Source organism: Nycticebus coucang, chromosome 17 (assembly GCF_027406575.1).
Source record: "Nycticebus coucang isolate mNycCou1 chromosome 17, mNycCou1.pri, whole genome shotgun sequence".
Taxonomy (NCBI): Eukaryota; Metazoa; Chordata; class Mammalia; order Primates; family Lorisidae; genus Nycticebus; species Nycticebus coucang.
This window is the reverse complement of record NC_069796.1, coordinates 50,138,778-50,159,804: the sequence shown is the minus strand read 5'-3', so window position 1 is coordinate 50,159,804 and position 21,027 is coordinate 50,138,778. Positions and strand designations below refer to the sequence as shown.

The following is a 21,027-nucleotide window of genomic DNA, read 5'->3' as shown; positions in this document are numbered from 1 at the left end:
TTTAGGAGCTTTTTTTTTTTTTTTAGAGAGACAGGGTCTCACCATGTTGCTCTGGCTGGACTCAAACTCCTGGGCTCAAGTGATCCTCCCTTTTCAGCCTCCTGAGTCGCTGGGATTGCAGGCACACCTAGGTGCATTTTACAAAGTATGTCACCTACATCATCTCAGTGAATGCTCTCTGTAGCCCACGGTAGGCAGATAGTATTACTAACCCACGTTTACAGAGTTGGATGCTGAAGGTCTCAGAGGTGGAGACAGTTGCCCTGGTCTACAGCTAATCAATGGCAAAGTCTGCTTTTCAAGCCTGAGGGGACTAACTTCAAAGCCACGTTTTTAGCCATTATGTGAAAAACTGAATCATCTTATTTTACCCTCACAACAACCCAGAGAGGCGGGAAGTGTAATAGTCAGCATTTTACCCATAAGAAAAGTGGGGCTCAGCAAGGTGAAAGGTCCTGCCCAAGGGACTGTTGGTATTGGGTCCCAGGGTCCTCTGGCCGCAGAGCCCACACCTCCCCTCCACCACCTGCCCATGATGACAACTGCAATGTGATCAGATGCTGAGAGGCCAGGCCGAGGGCTTGGGGGCTCAGAGGTGGGGGGATCTATATTGGCTGGAGGGGCAGGGAGACTGCCTGGATAAGGCATTGGTGGACGGGTCTTGGAGGATGGGGATCAGAGGAGATGAGAGTCAAGGAAAGTGTATCTCTGGGAACCAGCAGAGTGGCAGGCAAGGGGAAGATCAAAGTGAGTTCTAGAAATGCTGGTGTGTGGAATCAGAGGCAGAAGGGAGTGGTGCTGGGGTCTGAAGTGTTGGTCCAGGGATGTCAGCGGGTCTGAGAGAGGCGGTGAAATGATGAAGGGGTGAGTAACCCGCCTTGTGCCCCCTTTGTTGTTCTTCTCCTACCAACACCTGCTTGAGAGTTTTGTGAGCAAAGGGTGTGGAGTGGGTGGGGTGAATGGGAAGTGGGGGAGCCCCAGTTGTATATGGGGCTGGGCTCTCCACGCTCCTGCTGGCATCAGACATGAGAAGGCAGCTCTGAGGGCAGTCCCTAAGAAAACAAGGCCCCAGGTCAACACCTCAGGGATTTGGCCCAGTTTTAACTCTGTTTTGCCCTGTGACCTCAGCTGACTCACCACCACCCTCTCCAGGCCTCAGTTTCTCCTCCTATACTATGGGACTGGGTAACCTTTAACAGGTCCTCCTCCTCTGACAGTACAAGAGCCAGGGACTGGACATTCAGTGGATCTGGGTCCAAATCCTGTCTCTGCCAATCTCTGGCTATGAGATGATGGTAGTTAGTATCTCTAAGCCTCTCTTTCCCCATCTACAACATGGGGCTAGTAATGGCAGCCACTACCAGGCTGTCATGAAGATTCCATGGCACAATGCATGTAGAGGACTTAACAGGGTGCTGCGTGCAGGCAGTGCCCAGTGATGGAGCTGCCCAGGAGGAAGTCAATTGGGGAACCAGTTAGCTCATTCCTCTTGGGATTGGAGGTGGGTCTGAGGTTGGGCATCTCCTTGGCCACACACCCAAAGTGGTTGCTGGGCCCTGCTCACCCACCTCCAGGGACAAGACCTCATTCACTCTCGTGGCTACCCCTTCCTTCTCTGAGCAGCTCTGACTTTACAAAATTCTTCCTTATATGGAACTTAAAGCTCCCAGAACCCTATAGAGATTCCAGGAAAAGGCCCAGTTACCCTGCAGTCCTTTCTACCTTCTGACCAGCTTCCCCTTGGCTGTGGTTTAGGAATGCAATATTCTCTTTCCATGGGACCATTTTGGAAAATTTACGCCCAGTCATCAATTCATTTCCTATCCAGAAAATTCAGCTGCCCCTTCTCCCAGGCGATGCAAAGAGAAGAAATCTTGCAGCGTTGGGCTACCCTCTTCCCCAGCACCCACTTACAAACCCTTTAGCTCCTCCACGCTGAGACGTCCGTCCATGGGACAAGACTGTGAGGGGTGAAGATGGCCATTCCTGCCTTAGTGGCCATGGTCCAGTCCTCCCCCTCACTGTCCATGCCTGGGGAAAGTTGTTGTCCCGTCTGGGAAGGGCCTTTCCTGCCTCAGGCCTGAGTCATCACCTTCCTCTCCCCAGAGAGACAACAAGGGGGTCCACAGGGGAAGAGAAAGAGCAGGAGACACAGAGCAGTGGTGGGAAACAGACAAGGCAGGGAGGCAGGAAGGGGTGGAGAGGCCCTGGAGAGACTGGGATTCTGGGGTCGGACTGGAGGGGTCCCAAAGTTTCCAGTGGAGATCACTCAGGTCTCTCCCTTTCTGAGACAAGAGGACAACCACTGCTCAGGACCAACAGGCCTTGACAGGGAGGGTGGCCAAGACTTTGGTGTCTCGGTGCCCACTTTAGCCCTCAGGCAGCAAGTCTGGGGTGGGCATGGGGCTTGGGCCCCGGGTGAGGAATGAATGAGATGATGCACCATGGTGGCTAGCCCAGCGCCCTGCTCCGTGAGTGCTGTCATTATGATACTCCCATGCTATTAGGAAATCTGGCTTGAGGCAGCCCAAGACAACTTCTCCCTAATGGCAGTCCTTCAAAAGGGAGGCTCCCTCTGGGTAGGCACCCGTGAGCCCTTGTGCCCTTGGAGGTTGACCAGCTGAACAGGGAACAGGTGGGGATTCCTTAGGCAGGCGGAGGGAGCTCAGTCCTCCAGGGATAGGAATCCAGGATGCAGAGATCTGAGATCTCTGCCAAGCCTCTTCCCTCTTTGACCCCCTCTCCCTTTCAACAATGTCCCCTGCCCAGCTGGGGTGCTGGTGGGAGGTGGTGGTGACTCAGCCCAGCTGCAGAGGGACAGAGGAAGGAGAAGTGGTGAGAAGAAGAAACAGTCTTGGCCACAGAGGCTCCTGGAGATGGAAGTGGCCAGGAAAGGTCAAAGAATCCTCTCCTCACTCTCCCGTCTCTGTCTTTTAGGTTGGGAAGGTGCCCACAGGTAGGGTTTGAATACTCAGAGACTCCGGGAGTCTTTCTCTATGTCCCACTTCAGACTCTCCTCATAAGCTGTAACACAGATGTTCTTACGTTTACCTGTAGTTGGCCCTCCTGAATCAGAGCCCAGAAGTTCTTCCTTATGTCTGACTGCAATGTTTTCTCACTAAATACAATCTAGAAGTTCTTCCCGATGGCAGTTTGAAAGCTATTCTCTTACCTCGCCAAGATTTGCAGCCATAGGCTACCCTCCTCCCCAGCAGCCTAGCTCAGATACCCAGGGAAGGAGCCCAGCTGCAGGCACAGCCAAGCCAGTCCCTGTCCCCAAGGCCTGACCGGAAAGAGAGTTGGTCTGCTGACCCAAGGCTTCAGTATCTGCCACCAACCCAGTCCAGCTTCCACTTTCCCCGTAAACTTTGTCTTTCATCAGCACTTCCCATGAGCAGCCCTTGGCATGAAGCCCCTCATGCAGCTGCAGCAGCAGCCGCTCCTTCTCCCCGGATCCCGGGGTTCTGCCTGTGCTGGCAGAATGGTAACAGCAGGAAAGACTGAGAAAGAGCTCAGGTCTTTTCCCTTCTTTTTTTTTTTTTTTTTTTTTTGAGACAGAGTCTCACAATGTCACCCTCGGTAGAGTGCCCTGGCATCATAGCTCACAGCAACCTCGAACTCTTGGGCTTGGACGATTCTCTTGCCTCAGCCTCCCAAGTAGCTGAGACTAAAGGCACCCACCACGAAGCCCAGCAATTTTTTTTGTTGCAGTTGTCATTGTTGTTTAGCAGATCTGGGCCGGGTTCGAACCCGCCACCCTTGATGCATGTGGCCGGCACCATAACCACTGTGCTAAGGGTGCCAAGCTGAGCTCAGGTCTTTTTAAAGGTTCTGGCCATGCAGAAACTCACCATCCAGTGGGCAGGGTCTCTCTTTCTTTCTCTCAGCAAGGTATAGTCAGATGGCTACTCACCTGTTGCCAACCCTCAGGGCCTCTCATTGAAGTCAAAAAGAAATCCACTCACCTTAAGCCCTCAAGAACTTCTTGCCTCTGGAAGCTTCCCTTTCACCTCCCTCAAGCCAGGGTGGCCACCTTTTCGTAGCTCAAACTTGACAGAATCCTTCCCACATCAAGGCTGTACCATGTACGTGCCCAGGAAATTCTCCCTCTGATGGATGTGTGGCTACTTCCCTGACCCACATTGTACCTTCACTCTCTACCCTATTACCTTGCTTTATTTTTTCATAGCACTATTTGAAAATTTCCTACATACATGTTTATTTGCATTTAATGCCTCTCCTAGCAACTATAAGGCAAACTCCATGGGAGCTGGGACTGAATTAACATAAATAGTAAGCTATTTGGTTGGGTCTGTTATTCAGCCCTAGAAAGGAATAGAATTCTGTCCCATGCTTCAACATGAATGAAATTTGAAAACATAATACTAGGTGAAATAAGACAGTCATAACGAGCGAGTACTGTTCAATTCCACTTACATGACGTACACAGACCAATGAGATTGAGAGATAGAAAGTAGAATCACGGTTGTCAGTGGAGGGCAGAGGAGGGAATGGGCAGTTGTTCATCAGTGAGGAGTTTCAGTTTTGCAAGATGGAAAGAGCACTGAAAAGTGGTTGCACAGCACTGTGAATGTACTTAATGCTGCCTAAATATACACTTAAAAATTGTTGAGAAGGTAAATTTTGTTATGGATGTTTTACCACAATTAAAAATGAAAAGAAGAAATATCTGAATGGGAAATTAGGTGAGTAGATAGATGGATGGATCTCAAGTTCCACCCTCTCTCCTGGCTCAGGAATTACCAAATTATCAGAGATACCTAGAACCTCAGGAGTTATCCTTCCCAAGGTCGTCAATGCACAAATGGGGAAACTGAAGGGTCCCCAGTGAGGCAGGTCAAGCGAGACACACTCTTGGTGCCACTTTCATGAGACAACAGGACCCAGATGCCTCATGCTTCCTTCCTCTTCTGCAGAAGCCTAAGTACCAGGTGCGCTGGAAGATCATTGAGAGCTATGAGGGCAACAGCTACACCTTCATTGACCCTACCCAGCTGCCCTACAACGAGAAGTGGGAGTTCCCCCGAAACAACCTGCAGTTTGGTGAGGCAGGGCCTGTGTCCTGTGTCCCTGTGTCCCTCTCACATGGGGCCTGTAGGGCTTGCAGGGAGCAAGCCTTGTGTGCGTGGCAGTTAAGAAAGAGGCCCTGTGTGTGTGGCAGGTAAGACCCTTGGAGCCGGCGCCTTTGGGAAGGTGGTAGAGGCCACGGCCTTTGGTCTGGGAAAGGAAGATGCTGTCCTAAAGGTGGCTGTGAAGATGCTGAAGCGTGAGTGAGGGAAGAGGCTGGGGGAGGAGATGGAGGCTGGTGTATGCCGGGGCTAGACTGGCCCTGTCACAAGTGGCGTCGCTCACGTTTCAGACTATCAGAGCCAGGGTTGGGGGTGGTAAGGACTGGGCTATTCTTGTGAGCTCCAGACTCCCTCTGACTCCTGCCTGGTTCAGAGAAGATCTAAGCAGGCCACTGGGTGTGGAAGAGCTTCTGGCTGAGCCCCAAAGGGGGCTGGGGTACATAGAGGCCACCTAGCCATAGCCTGGCCACAATTTGGCTTTCTGCCACCCTGAGACCAGTCCAGTTACAGACCCAGCCCTCCTCTCTCCTTCCTTCTCCTTCCATCTGTGTGTCTCCATTTCCCCTCTCCTGCTTTGGCTGGGTCTCTGGGTATCCCCTCCTTGCTCCCCTGGGCCTTTGCATTTGCCCCCTATTTGTATGGCTGTGTCCTGCCTTCTGCCATCTGTGGGACTCATGGCCCCATCTCCCAGCCACGGCTCACACTGACGAGAAGGAGGCCCTCATGTCAGAACTGAAGATCATGAGTCACCTGGGCCAGCATGAGAACATAGTCAACCTCCTGGGAGCCTGCACCCATGGAGGTGAGAGGCCTGGCGGGACAGGGCCCAAGGTCTTGGGGGCTACCTTGGTCCATCTTCTCCTTCTTGTCTGCTCCAAGTGGCAGTAGGATCCCTATCTCAGCATCCCTTAAATTCCTGGGCCAGACTCCAAGACAGTGGTGCAGAGAATTCTTTTTTCTTTTTTGAGACAGTGTTACTTCATTGCCTCTGCTAGAGTGCTGTAGCATCATAGCTTACAGCAACCTCAAACTCTTGGACCCAAACGATTCTCTTGCCTCAGCCTCCCAAGCAGCTGGAACTACAGGTGCCTGCCACAACACCTGGCTATGGTGCAGAGAATTCTACGGAGCTCTACCAGTGCTTGTCAGATTATCTGTGAGCACTGGAGCCCCCAGAGAAGATAAACTTGCAAATCCCTTAGCCCAGTTCTGTGGGTCTGAAGTGAAGCCCCATGCAAAAATGCTTAGGCACTCACCATGGGGTCCATGGAAGTGTCCTAGGGTTTTTGGGATTCCAAGTGTCCCCCTCATCTTCATCTATAGTGGCTTTGGCCTATATAGAGTTGCCACAGATTTCCTTTAAAAGAATTTTTGGGCTAAGTTCTTTTTTTTAGTTCCTCTGCTTTAGACGGATGGGGTCACTAAGGCATAGAACTTGCTCAGAGAGCCATAATTAGAACCCAGGTGTGTTGCATCCTAGGCCCCCATTCCTGTTCATGCAGGAAGCACTTACCTCCTCCCTGACCCCCACAACCTTGGCTGCTCTAGGTCCCGTCCTAGTCATCACTGAGTACTGCTGCTACGGGGACCTGCTCAACTTTCTGCGAAAGAAGACTGAAGCCATGCTGGGACCCAGCCTGAGCTCAGGCCAGGACCCTGAGGGGGGCACTGGCTACAAGAACATCCACCTAGAGAAGAAATATGTGCACAGGTAATGCCCCAGTAAAGGCCAAGGCGGCCAGACCTGGGAGGCGGGGCCCGGGGTCTGTCTTCAAAGCCAGCTCAGGGCTATGTGGCCCTCACTTTGCCCTGTGCCGTGGAAAGTAGCCACCCCAGGTTTTATAGGCAACGTTTGTCTACTACCTATCCCCATTATTCAACAAACATTTGAGCACCTACCGTGTTCTTAGAATGTGGAAGGCAAAGACAGGTAGCTCATAGTCTGGCAGGGATGTGTTAATAAGATCATCACCTGATGTACCGATATATAAAAGATCAACCAAGATCTGCTTCTGGAGCCCTAGCCAAACTGGGGCAAATGTGGAGAATAATCATCCCTGCTTCTCCCACAGCATGTACTGTTGGGGGCTGCAGGGCGCTCGTGGCACATAGGAGTAGCCAAGAGCAGTTCCACATCACTACAGAGAAGCGGGAGACAAACACATTCCTGGTCCACTTGGGCCTCATTTTTCCCAAGCAAGCCATCAGAGTGTTGAATCTGTCCAGGTCTTTCTGGCTCTGGTCGTTCAGTGATGGTGTGATTCCTGGAAGCCATTCAGAGGCAGACGGACAGAGCCATATGGGGAACCAGAGAGAGGAAGTGGATGTTTCACGTCACACATGAGTCAGAGGTAGAGACAGAACCTGGACTAGAATTCTGCTCTCTTGACTTCTGAGCCAGTATTCACCTCACCACACTGCTGTTCTGGAGGCCTTATGGCACCCTGAAGCTGGACTTTAAGGGGTCAGGACAGGATCAGAATGAGAAAGGTATACACGGTGCCTTTATCCTAGATACCGTTGGCTGCCAAGCCTGCAAAGGCAAAAGAGGAAGGAGGCCATCTCTCTTCATCCAGTGTCCTCAAAAATGGGGCACTGCCAGGGTCTCTTTCCTCTTCTGAATTTCTGGCATCTCTTTGAGAGGGTGGCAGCCACTGGGCCTCTGCAGCCAGAGATTACACCACAGTAATTTTGAGGGCAAACAGCATGTGAACCTATTCTGCCAGTAGGATCCCAAGCTGTGTTAATACAAGTATAGTTTCTAGACAAGGGAGGAGATGGTTTGCCATGGTCAGATCAGAAATATAGTATTTCCAATGGTGTTCCCTTTCCAGAACACTAGAATATGGCCACTGTCAAGGCCGTATCTCTAATGCAGAGGGAACAGGAGGGAGAGGGGGCAGGGGGGTGAGAGAAGTCACGTCTGGCTGGAAAGTCAGAAGCAGTAGTGGTTATTCAATCTACAGCGGCACTTCTCTCTCTTGCCACTCAGAATGTGGGCTCACAGACACCACCTGGGAGCTGTCAGAAATGTACCATCTCAGGCCCAAGACCTGCTTATTCAGAATCTGCACTTTAAATCACAGTTTGAGAAATTTAGCAAGTTTAGGATGTACCTCTCTAGACCATGGACCGCAACCCATGCTGCCTGTTAGAATAACCTGGAGAGATTTCTGACTACGAATGTCTGGGTTTTGCTCCTATTGTTTCTGAAGCAATTGGTCTGGTGTTAAAAGCTCCCCAGGTGGTTTTATTTTTTTATTGAGACAGTCTCACTCTGTTGCCCTGGATAGAGTGCTGCGGTGTCCAAAGCTAACAGCATCCTCAAACTCTCGGGCTCGGGTGACCCTCTTGCTCACCACAAGCCCTGGCTAGTTTTTCTATTTTTAGTAGAGACAGGATCTCACTCTGGCTCAGGCCATCCACTCGCCTCAGCCTCCCAGAGTGCTAGGTTTATAGGCGTGAGCTACGGAGTCTGACTCTCCCAGGTGGTTTTAACGTGAAGCCAGGGGTGAGAGCCACAGTGCAGAGGGGAGAGGGCTCAAAGAAGGTGCCCTAAAGTATGCTGGAATTCCAGCAGACTTGTTGCAGAAAAGAGGGGTCCAATTGCCCCGTGGCCCATAAGGATAGAGCAAGGACCAGGAGGAAAATCCCAGTGACAGACTCGAACAGTGAAGCACTTTCTCTGCCTTTCTAAAAGGCAGAGCTGCCCAAAGATGTAACAGGCTGCAAGCCCCCTTACCAAGCAGAGATCAATGATCACTCAATGTGACAGGGGGGTTCATATGAGAAAGGGGTGCTTGAATGGATCTTGAGGTCCCTACCCTTCCCTGCTGAGTGGCTACAAGAGTTCATGGGGAGGTTGAGGCCTGAAGTGGGCAGTGCAGTGATGGGACTGACCACCCCTTACCAACCCTCTCTCCTGTGTAGGGACAGTGGCTTCTCCAGCCAGGGTGTGGACACCTATGTGGAGATGAGGCCTGTCTCCACTTCCTCTTCAAACAATTCCTTCTCTGAGCAGGGTGAGGAGGTCCCACGGCCACAAGAAAGGAGATGGCTGTGGGGGGCTGGGGCCAGGGAGAGACAGGGACATGGCAGGCTGCCTGACACCTCTCCCTCTCCTAGACCTGGACAAGGAGGACGGACGGCCACTGGGGCTTCAAGACCTGCTCCGCTTCTCCAGCCAAGTTGCCCAGGGCATGGCCTTCCTTGCTTCTAAGAACGTGAGTGGCAGCTGTTCCCAGCCTGTGGCTGCCCAGGTCCTTGTCAGTGGAACCTGAACCCCCACAAGGCTGGATGAGTGAGGATGAGGGGGAGGAAACAGTAGTGTGAGGGGACAGGGGAGGAGAGAGTCCAAGACAGCAGGAGAGCACTGGCCTTGAAGGGCTTCAGGGGTGAATGAGAGAAAGCTGTGTGTTCAGGAGGGTGGCACCCCTGCCCTGGATATCTCCCCAACCCTGGGTGCCTGGGTCCCTGAAGGCTGGGAAGGTACCAGCTCCAAAACAGGCATTACTCATTCTTTTTACTCAAAGGTGTGAAAGAGATGTCATTTGTCTCCCCTCATGAAGTACACTCCAGTTGGGATGACTGAACTTTCCTCATAGAGTTGTGAGGGTTATCAGGCGCTATGAAACACACTCCTCCCAGGAACACGTGTGCAGGGAATGAAGGTCTGGCCATCATTCCTAGAACTGACTTTGGAGTCAACCACTTGATTGCTGGCTCTGTCGCTTGATATGTGACTTACAGCAACTAATTATCTGAGACTCAGTTTCCACACCTATGGTTTTTCTGGGGATAACCACAGAATTGGGGGTAAAATAGGGTTATAACGTGTACAAATGCTTTGGAAGCACAGGGCACAGTAAGACCCCAGAGTAGCAGCTACTGTTATTGTAGGTCAGAGACTGCTCACAGCCTGGGGCTCACTGCCTTGGTGCCTGAGCAGACTGCTTAGAAAAGGGCTGGAAGGGTTGTAGCAGTTCAGGGCCATGGGGGTTTCTAAGCAATGACCTGCCAGACCACACAAGATCGTCCTAGACCCTGGGCCCAGGTACAAGCGTGGACAGAAGCTCATGGTAAAGGACCAAAATTGATGTCCATTCCCAAAGCCACCTGGGGCCCTCCCTGCTCCTCCTCACCTTGGGCTCAGGTAAAGGGGCCACCCCTAACTGCAGAGCTTTCCTGCAGTGTATCCACCGGGACGTGGCTGCCCGCAACGTGCTGTTGACTAATGGACATGTGGCCAAAATTGGGGACTTTGGACTGGCTAGGGACATCATGAATGACTCCAACTACATCGTCAAGGGCAATGTGAGTGCTGAGGGGCTGGGCCAGGCTGGGGAGGGGCAGAGTCAGGGCCCAAAGTGACTGAGGACTTCTGTGCCAGGCCCGCCTGCCAGTGAAGTGGATGGCCCCAGAGAGCATCTTTGACTGTGTCTACACGGTGCAGAGCGACGTCTGGTCCTACGGCATCCTCCTCTGGGAGATCTTCTCACTTGGTGAGACGCTGGGCCCAGTCCAGGGCTAACTCCTTTTAACCTACTGGTATCTTGTACCTTATGGAGGAATCTGGTCAAGGGTACTCTGTGCCCAGGACAGAGGAAAGAGTGGTGGGAATGAAGAGATGGGCAAGGGTTCTCAAAACTCAGCATTGCAGCTCTCCTTGGCACGCATTCCTCTCTGGGCCCTTCCCTCATTCATCTCTGCTTGTGCAGTTGCTGCTACCCAAAATGCTGTTACTCTCCTTTGTCCGAAAGCTACAGACCCTTAAAGTTATAGCCTGAGTTATCTACTAGCTCCCATTTCCTGAGGCCTAGCCACAGGGATTGGTGCTAAGGCCTTAAAAAACCTCAGGAGGTACTAATTCACTGTCCCCACTCTATTACACAAGTGAAGCATCAGTCTGCCTAATCCCAAAGCCTGTGCTGCAATTCTTGGTAAGGAGTGATAAGGCATGGTAAGGCCTGGCACATAGCAAGCACTGGATAGCAGGAGTTGCTGCTCCAGTGTCACAGCCCAGGTGGGATGCTGCACACTCAGTCTGAGATGTGTGGGAGCATGGGACAAGGTAGGGGAAGGCAAGCAGTAAGCATGGCTTCTTACATGATCTTGACCTTTGCAGGGCTGAACCCATACCCTGGCATCTTGGTGAACAGCAAGTTCTATAAACTGGTAAAGGATGGATACCAAATGGCCCAGCCTGTGTTTGCGCCAAAGAACATGTAAGCAAAAGGGTCCCGAGGAGGAAAAAGGATGCCCCAGATTTCGGCTTTCCAATGTCTCAGGGCCAGCTTTTATCTCCCTCCACAGTGGACTCTACAACAAGCCCCTTTTATAGAGTTCAGATTTTGCACTGGTTTCCCAGGTAGCATATGTTCTGATAAGGCTGCTTTTAACTGGGGCTAGTCCTAGACTCAGACTTTTAATGCAGATTGTTATTGTAGTGACCCTGAGGATACCAAATGGCCTCACCTGTCAAATGGGGTTGGTGAACATACTCCAAAGGTTACTGTAAGGATTAAATGACAATGCCAAGATTTTACACTAATTTCATTTTTGACTAAGTTTGAGGACCTCTGTGCTGAGTAGGTCTTTCTTGGATGAAGGGTAAATGGTCCCCAGGCCCATACATGGGGAGCCATACATGGGCAACCTCTGTCCTGTCTCCAGATACAGTATCATGCAAGCCTGCTGGGCCCTGGAGCCCACCCACAGACCAACCTTCCAGCAGATCTGCTCCCTTCTTCAAGAGCAGGCCCAAGTAGACAGGAGAGAACGGGTGAGTGGGGCGAGGCTCAGGGTGGGTGGCCAGTAAGCAGGCTGAGCTGGGCCTGGTGGGTTAGAACTGACACTCCCTGTCTCTCCCACCCTCAGGACTATGCCAATCTGCAGAGCAGCAGCAGCGAGCCAGAAGAAGAGAGCTCAAGTGAGCATCTGGCCTGCTGTGAGCAAGGGGACATCGCCCAGCCCTTGCTGCAGCCCAACAACTACCAGTTCTGCTAAGGAGGCAATAGCAGGGAGCACGACTCTCCGCTTCTCTAAGCTTCAACTCCTCCATGGATGGGGCAACACGAGGAGAACACACAAACTTTGTATTGCCCGTGGTCATTTCACTCAACAGCTCGGCCCAACTCTGAAGCCTGGGAGAGTGAGGGATCCAGGAAGGTCAAAGAGGACCCCACTCCCCGAGCCTGGGCCATCACTGCCAGTCAGGAGCTAGGGGCTGAGCCCTGCCCTCTTTCCCTCACTGTCCTCATGGTGTTAGTACCATGTTTGCTATGCCAACTGGTAGAACCCTCAGCTCACCCTCTTGACCTTTTTCCCCACTTCCAAGAACTCCCTTCCCTAATCCCTTTGTCTCTCAATGGAAATGGACTAATTTTATGCCTTTGAAGTTTCTAGGAGCTTCCCTGATGTTAAGAAAATAAGGTTCCTTGGGGCTAGACAGAGGCAATGGAGGATCCCCTCTCTATGAAGAGCAGTGGGAGTGGACAGATGCTCACAGACATTCAGCTCAGGCCCCTTGGAGCAGGGTGGCTCCTTTGTAACAATCTAACAGGACCTCCTAGTCTCTGCCCTATAGTCTTTTTCACTCCACAGCCCCACCTCACCCAGGATCTGGTACTGAGCCAAGTGGCAGCTAAACGTTAGGGGTGTTCCACCCAGTCGCTTGTCATCCTGGGCTGGAAAGCAGGGGACCTTGGCATGTGGCTGGCCACACCAAGCAAGAAGCATGCATACCCCAAGCTGACTCATCATAACTAATAGTCACATTGTGGGATGTCCCTCTACACATTAAACTAACCGCATTAACTCAGTTGGCCTCTGGTCCTTTGTGCCACAGGAATATCTGCAAATTCCCTACAACTTCCTTGCATCTCTCATCAATGAGGTAACAAGCTAAACGTCTCCGGAACTCAACCACACTGTGCCCCATACAATGAGCATGGAATTGACTCTTGTTTCACCAAAACCAGATAATTTAATAAACTTTGTTTTTGTTGGGGGAAGAGGGAGGAGAAAAAAAGCCACCTACTCCACTCCTCTCAATAAATTAAGTAACATACGGCCAATCCCAGGCCCTAAGCAAACCCTGGGCACTTGAGCCAGTCCTGCTGTTTCCCTATGGCCCAGTCTGCTTCCCCTTCATAGAAGGGAGTTTTTCTTACTGCTGCCAGATTACGTCATGACCATGGGCTCCCTCTGTGGAGAGGGTCCCAGGGCCCAGAGAGGGTGTTGGGTGAAGCAGCAGTGGCCAGGGAAAGGAGGAAGGGGATTCTCTTCCTCAAAGCTCAGGGTAGAGAGGACAGTCCTGGAAGAGAGCTGTGGCTGACTGTTCCTCCCTCCTCAACTTCCCCAGATAAGGGTACAAGAAGAGCAGGAGAGAAATGCATCCCTCCTTTGGGGAGAATCAAGAGCCCAAAGATACCCCTAGAACTAATGAGGCCAATAAGGCCCTGTCAAAGGCAACAGGCTAAGGAATTCATGAGGCTGTGGGGCTGAAACCAGGGTTCCTTAGGGTGGAAGAACTTAGCCGCCTTCCTGCCCCATACCAGGGCTTCTGCCTTAGCCCGAACTCCACCCGGACCTGCAGCAGGCCCCAGAGAAGCTACTGCCTTCCCTTGGCCTCCCATCCCTCTTTGAATATACCATGTTCCTCAAGTGCTCTCTCAGGGCCAGGAAGCAGTTTCCTGGTATTACTCCTGATCCCTGGAGGGCTGAGAACCATGGCCCCACCATGCTCAGGAAATGGAAGCTCTTTGGTTAGTCCCAGCAGTCAGAGGCCCCACAGGCAACCACTTCTGCAGATCCCTGGATAGCTGTGCCTCAGGTAAGGGCCTTACTATGGCTTGAGAGAGACAGTATAGTAACTGTACAATAGCCTGGCTTATTCTGTCACCACAGCCACCTCTTCTTCCTCACCCTCCTCCTCTGTCTCTGTCTTGATCTGAGCAACCCCAAGGCGGTAGAGGTTGTCACGAATGACCACCTCACCAGGCTGGCAGCTCTGCACAATGTCGTGGATTTGCCGGTTGACAATCTCACGGCTGGTGAGGAAGTCCATGAGGCGGTTGTAGAGGTAATAGTGGGTAGCATTGTCAAAGGCAATGGGTCGCTGGCGGACATTGTTTGGTTTGCTATCCACAATGGAGGCCAGGATGGCTGTGTAGGGTGCCAATTCAGGGCACAGGGCCAGAGAGTGGTGCCCAGAGCTGGGGTCACCAGGACTGGGCTCTCCTGCATGGACAATGCGCCTTGTGGCAATCTTGGTGACGGGGTGCTGGACAGAGTGCTCGGCTTCTGTCATGTCCACGGCATAATGCTGGTCTAAGAGCTCTGGGCAGGACACGCTCTAGAAGAGAGAGGGAAAGCCATTTTGACAGAAGGGAATGACTAAGGTAGAACCTGTGTGGTGGTTTAGAACAAAGCCTGTGGGCTCAGCCAGCCCTGTTTAAATCACATACTATTTTCTCCTTGGCCAAGCCCCTCCTCCCGTGCCTCTATTTCATGTAAGAGCAAGAATAGTGGCCACCTCCAGGAGAAAGTAACCAAATTACTTAAGCTGGTGTTATTACACCTAGTCAATTCGGGCTGGGGGCTGTAGGGGAGCAAAAGGATCTGGCTCTGGCTGAGGTTATAACAAACACCTTTTTGGAGTCTCTAGCACAAGCTCACAGCACCCCAGGGAGTGATTACAATAATGTCCCCTCCAAGGCAACACCAGAAGCCTTCGCCACCCACAGTACATCTTAGCCAGGTCATTCACCTTCCTTCTTGTTCTTCCCTTCTTCCTAATTATCAGTCCTAACATCTCTTCCAATAAAGGCCAAAGGCTGGCCTCAGAGCGTATGTACCTCTGGTAAGAAATACAGCCTGGTACAACCCATCAAGACAGAGTCAAAGGCGCTATGTGACTCTAATCTGCTCTGTGACTCTGGACAAATCCACTTTTTCCTCTGTGCCTTAGTTTCTTCTCTTAGTAAAAGGAGAGGGTTGGATTAGTCAGTATTTCTAAACCATGGTGCCTCTAGACTACAAGAGGCATAGTGTGCAGTATATTCCTGCCAAATCTAAATTAAACTGTGTACCCCAAAGCTGGCTGGCGCCCTTAACATGTCAGCTTGCACAATGACTCTCAAAGGTAGCAATTTTCTATGCTTATCTGGAAGGCAACCTTTTTAAACACAGACACCTATGCCTAGAATACCTTGGGCACATTACGGGCACGCTGTGGCCTCACAAATGCATACAAGTGGGTTGGTCAGTAAATATTTATGGAGTAAATATTGGTTTCAAAGCATCAAGACAAAATGTTGGTGGAGAAAAAAAGGATGCTAGACCCAGGAGGGCCCCCTGAAGAAACAGAGGAGTGAAAAATTGTCAACTTGAGTAATTTATTCCAGTCCTTCAAAAGGCAACTCACCACAGGCGGCTCTGTGGGGCTAGAGAAACAGCCCTGGTTCCTCCCCCACATCTGGTTGGTCAGCTCTGGGTAGCAGAGGTCAGCACACAGGGCCACTGGAGTGGCCATATCTACCACATAGACAGGTGGCCAATGGCGGGAAGAGGCAAGTAGATCCACATGGTCTCGGGCACTCTCACCCCGCACAAGGTACTTGGACCCACAGACTACCTGGGAGATGAAAGGCCAGTGCAAAGTTAAGCAGCCAATCTAAAGACAACTGTATGTAGTCCTCAGAAAGATGAACAATCGGGCTCATGACTGAAGCCCTGGCCATCCTGCCACAGCCCGTGACATTCTGCTCCCTCTGACTTCTGTCCCTCAGTGAAGTTGCTATTTCATCCTTCCCCTCCTGAGAAAAGAGCTGGGAGCATTCTATCTTCAACTTAGGCTGAAAGGCACCTTAGAACATCTCCTCCCACTCCCCCCACACTACCCTACCAAGCATCATCTACTGGTTCCTAAGGCTAGCTACACAGTACCAGTAGCTAACACCTGGTTAAAAATAGTCTTGGGCCTCAACCCAACTGTAAGGAATTAGGATATCTAGGCATGAGGTCTAATCATCTGTATTTCATACAAGCTTCCCACCAGACCCTGGTGGGCTTACTTCCCAGATGGGAACTCCAGATGTAGTCTAGTAACCAACCCCACTGACAAGGCCCACAAGCACCCTTCCACTGCTGGACAGGTCTGGGTACGATGGAGAATTCTGCCTTCACACCTGCTTGGCTGTCACTGCCAAGTGATGTCACTTCTAGCACAGCTCCAATAACTACAGGTCTCTGCAGTGTCAGGGGGTTCTCCTTATGACCCCAGGCATATGTTCAAGATCCTCCAAGCAGGCTTTAATCTACCCAGGGTGGAGGCACATGTCAAGAACCTTCCTTAGACATATTTTTGTTGTAGCTGATAACCCGATTCTCTTTCTACAAGCAGCTCACCCTGCTGACTCATACGCCTCAGCAAACTAAAGGCTCTGTTTAGCCTAAGCCATTCAGTACTTAAGTGGGATTTCTGTCCTGGGCCCATTCTCTCACTTGGTACACAACCTAACCCAGTGCCACACTGTCCACACACTTCCATAGTCATGTGAAGTGATCTTCCTAAAACCAAAATCAGGCCTTGTCACTATATCTATTCAAAACCACCCAAGAGGTCCCTCATCACTCTGAGAATAATATCCAAACTGTTACTTTGGTCTAGATAATTCTACACAGTCAGGCCTCTGGGAAACCTGCCAACATCCTACCTCCTGGCTCACTATGCTTCCCCACTCCAGGCCCTGGTGATCCTCCTGCTGGAACCCTCCTTCCCCAGGGCTGCTCCCAATCCTTAGGCCTCAGCCTTCTCTGGCTACCTCCTAGACAGCAGGTTCCTCTCTGTTACTTTCTATCTCAGGCCCTCATCTGCTTCCTTCAGAGCTATCGTTACAAGCTGTGGTGACTTTATTTCCCCACTAAACTGTGAGTATAACTAGGGAGGAATGACATCTTTGTTGCTCAAACCCTTAACACTTTTAACAGTTGATGCAGTGCCTAGTACCAGGTAGGGTGCATAATAAGACTCAGGCTCCCCTCCCTAGCCCAAGGAGTGGTACCTGACCCATGGGTGGCTTCTCCATAGGCTACCCAGAAACCTAAGTCTTAACAACCAAAGAATGAGTTATATCAATCAGATTCTGTATGGGGGCAGTCTGACATTAGCAAATTCACCCCCAAGATCCCCCTTGTTATCTTTTTACCTGATGGGGGCACATCTTGTAGATTTTACCACCTGTGAAATGAGGCGGGAGCTGTCTAGCTCTGGTTCCATTCTGTACAGACTCGTAGAGAGACAATAAGGAGAAGCAGAGCTGGTCCTGGAGTAGAAGGACAAGATTAAAAACATCAGGTGAATGCTAAGGGATGGGCCTGGTGCACAGCACCAAATGCTCACTTCAATACACCCAAAAGAATAAAGTTCCAGGGACACAGTGGGCCTTGGAGCCTCACCAGCTCAACCTCCTCTAGGTGCAGGTGAGCAACTAAAGGATCAGGTCACAGACAAAGCCAGCCAGACTGACCAAGCTGACAAACTCTGTGGCCCAAGTCCTTTTATGGTTTATACAGCAGAGAAATTTTCAAAGAGGAAGATTTGAATCCAAGTTTGAAGAAAGCACATTTTCTTTTTTACTTTTTTTTTTGGTTTTTGGCCAGGGGTAGGTTTGAACCTGCCTCCTCTGGCTTATGGGACCAGCGCCCTACTCCTTGAGCCACAGGCGCCGCCCATTTTTTTTTTTTTTTTGTGGTTTTTGGCCGAGGCTGGGTTTGAACCCACCACCTCCAGCATATGGGACTGGCGCCCTATCCCTTTGAGCCACAGGCGCCGCCCGAAAGCATGACATTTTCAACAGCACAGAAATATGAGCGAAAGTAAATAATGTATGGCTAAAGCACATATACACATACACACTCTGAACGTAACAGCAGCCATTTTCTAAGAGTTTGGATAGGTGATAACCAGACACTGTGTGTAGAGCCCTCCTTAAAAGTGGTTATTATTTCTAGTTTACAAATGAGGAAAATGAAGCTCAAAGTAAGTTATTTCATTCAAAGTCACACATAGTAATAGTGCCTAGCCCAAGCTCCACTGAGGAGGTGACTTGGGCCCCACATGCATGTCAGGATCTGGCTGCTGACCACCTCCCAGCCCTGACAGCCAGCACCCTCTGGCAGGTGCAGTCACAGGTATTCATATCTCTGTCCAGAAAAGTAGACCAACTGGCTTATTTCCAAAGCCCCAATTTCCACCACTGCCGCCCATACTCACCTTGGAGTCTTCTGCCCCAAAGGGGATGCCACACTGCTTCAATAGGTGCCGTAGCCCCTCCTCACTGTAGGAGCCAATCTCCTCAAGTTTACAGGTGCCCTCCTGGAGCAGCCTCACCAAGGCACTGCCATTGCCTGCAAAATAAACAGTGTTGATGGGAGGGTGTGCTGCCAGGCAGTAAAGGCCTTGGTAGGCCCTGGCACGTGAGGATGAGAACAGAAGCGGGCTGCACTGAGCCCTCCCATGGGTGCTGGTGGAGAGGGACTCCATGCAAGTCTATGATTTCTGCTTCTATATGGTCTTTCTAAACTGGGCTTCTGCCATGGAGCGTCTCAGTGAGATATCCTGCAGACAGCCATCACAAAGAACCTTAAAATGAGTCAACTTTTAATCTAAATTATTCTAAGATTTTCTAGAAGATCTCAGATGTTTACTTCAACTGCAGCAGTAAGTGGACCAAGAGATCTCATTTTCAAATTGCTCTCTATACACTATGTGCCTGAACCAGACTAAATCAAGAGAACTATGTGGGGGCCTAAAAAAAAAAAAAAAAAAAAAAAAAGAACGCCCAGGCCTTCACATAGTAAATATGAGGTAGGACCTCAATAACTAATGTTAGGAAGCAACAATTGAGAAACAGTAGAACACAACATACTAAGTACTTACACAATCAATTTAGCAAGTCATAGTCAGAATTTTAAAAATAAAACAGAAAATAAAGTATATTGCACTTGGTAAGGAAAAGTATTGTTTTGTGAAGTAAAGTATTATTTTGTGAACCAAAATAACTTTGGTTATAGATATACACACTAGCATATATAGGGGTATCATTCTGGGTCATGATGCAAAACATTTCTTACTATGAGTTGCAGTTTTTATCTTCATAACCACTTGGAGGTAGGTAATCATTATCATGTCCTCTTTATAAATGAAGCAAGAGGCTCAGGGCAATGAAGGGATTTTCCAGAGGCTTTCTCTCCACAGCTACTAAGTAGCATAGCAGAGGATCAAACCCAAGTTATTAGAAAACTATGCTCTTAATAGCCAGTCCAGGGCTTCTCAATACATAATCCACAAATCATCTGCAAAATCATCTGTTAAGACCCATTTTAAAGGCGGATTCCTTACCTCACCCTTCTCTCCCTTAATGAAAACCTTTGGGTTGGAACCTTACCATCAGCACTTTTTGCAGGATTTCCCCTACTCAGTATAGTGCATCCCAGGCTAACAGTGAGCTGTGTGTCTCTCCTATATAATATGGCTGCCAGCTCTTCACAACTCTGCACCATGATTGTACCCTCTAGGGGATTCTGTCACAGGCTATAGTAATCTTTCTAGAAGGAATCTTCTAGGTGGGCCTATCTTGCTATAGTCAATCTCCAGACTCTTGGCTGAGTCCTTCCCTGACCCCAGTCAGCCACCAGGTGGCCTTACCAGGTACCGGCTGTGCATCCAGGTTTTTGTCTTTCTCGGTGTTGATGACCACAGCTCCTCTCATGAGTGGTGGGAAGAAGGGCGCAATAACAGAGGCATCGAACTTGGTGATAGGGATGCTGGCAGGAAACGCCACCTGCTCAATCACCTCTGTCTCCATTGTGGCCCAAAAGTCCTCCACGTTTACCTCACTAGAGCCCAAGAATTCAGGCCAGGTGAACTAAAAAGGTCAGGATAAAGAAGATCAAACTGTAGGAGCCACAGAACATCAGCAACACCATACTCTATCCTTTCATCACACACAATGGGGAAAGCAAGGCTCATGATGGGAAGGAATCTGAATCATGTGTTGCCCAAGTGCCCCTGAATTTGGCAACTTTGTACCCAACTACCCCTTGGTTGCATTTCTTTCTCCTACACCACAGCCCTCTCCCAGCTATGAATAGTTCCTCAGTCCCTTCTGCTTCTACACTTTTTACCCATGTCATTTTCCCTGTCCTGCAAGGAAAGAGAAAGGGAAGCTACCATTTGAGTATGTTATGTGCCAGATACTTTCTAATTAATTGCTAAAAAACAACTCTGCGGGCTGTCTGAGGTAAGACTACTAGAGTAAGGGACAAAACAAGAATAGAAACATAGGTCTAGTTCCAAAGCCCATGCCCTTATGCCCTTATTCCTTACATGTAGCTCGCAAGAATATTCAGAATTCTATTTAGTGAAATTTCATCAGTTTTCCAAAGCCCTGTGGTTACCTTCTCTGGAAAGTCCTCCCAGACCGGGTCATTAAAGCTATTTCCTTTACTTATCTATTATTGGCGTCCTGCACTTGTGTTATTCGATTTTTCTTTTTGCAATGCCCTCTTACATGGTGCTCCAAGTATGACTTTAATCCTACTTCTTTAATTAGAGCTATATGGGTTACTTATAGGAAATGTAGGCTGGGAGCAGTGGTTCACACCTATAATCCTAGCACTTTGGGAAGCTAAGTTGGGAGGATCACTTGAGCACAAGAGTTCAAGATCAGTCTGAGTAACTTAATGAGATCCCTCAGCTTTACCAAAAAAAAAAAAAGAATTAGTCAGGCATAGGCCAGGCAACAGGAGAGGTAGTTCACCCCCTTAATCCTAGCACTCTGGGAGACTGAAGCAGGTGGATTGCTTGAGTTCAGGAGTTCAATAGCAGCCTAAGCAAGACTAAAACCTCATCTCTAAAAATAGCGGGGCACTG

The 21,027-nt window shown here is 50.1% G+C and overlaps 2 protein-coding genes across 2 annotated transcripts in view; one reads left to right on the top strand and one right to left on the bottom strand.

Annotated features, from left to right (window-relative positions):
• CSF1R (colony stimulating factor 1 receptor) overlaps positions 1-12,909 on the top strand; it is a 30,023-nt gene extending 17,114 nt beyond the window's left edge. The window contains exons 11-21 of the mRNA XM_053565976.1: positions 4,938-5,064; positions 5,183-5,287; positions 5,782-5,892; positions 6,639-6,801; positions 9,021-9,112; positions 9,216-9,313; positions 10,281-10,403; positions 10,480-10,591; positions 11,215-11,314; positions 11,763-11,871; positions 11,967-12,909. Of these exons, the coding sequence (XP_053421951.1) occupies positions 4,938-5,064; positions 5,183-5,287; positions 5,782-5,892; positions 6,639-6,801; positions 9,021-9,112; positions 9,216-9,313; positions 10,281-10,403; positions 10,480-10,591; positions 11,215-11,314; positions 11,763-11,871; positions 11,967-12,095 (1,269 nt within the window). The 3' untranslated portion in view covers positions 12,096-12,909. The remainder of the gene's footprint in view (positions 1-4,937; positions 5,065-5,182; positions 5,288-5,781; positions 5,893-6,638; positions 6,802-9,020; positions 9,113-9,215; positions 9,314-10,280; positions 10,404-10,479; positions 10,592-11,214; positions 11,315-11,762; positions 11,872-11,966) is intronic.
• A 161-nt stretch (positions 12,910-13,070) lies between these two features.
• HMGXB3 (HMG-box containing 3) overlaps positions 13,071-21,027 on the bottom strand; it is a 68,674-nt gene continuing 60,717 nt past the window's right edge. Inside the window, exons 16-20 of the mRNA XM_053565971.1 lie at positions 19,801-20,020; positions 18,367-18,500; positions 17,300-17,416; positions 15,517-15,726; positions 13,071-14,445 (exon numbers count right to left, since the gene is read on the bottom strand). Of these exons, the coding sequence (XP_053421946.1) occupies positions 13,981-14,445; positions 15,517-15,726; positions 17,300-17,416; positions 18,367-18,500; positions 19,801-20,020 (1,146 nt within the window). The 3' untranslated portion in view covers positions 13,071-13,980. The remainder of the gene's footprint in view (positions 14,446-15,516; positions 15,727-17,299; positions 17,417-18,366; positions 18,501-19,800; positions 20,021-21,027) is intronic.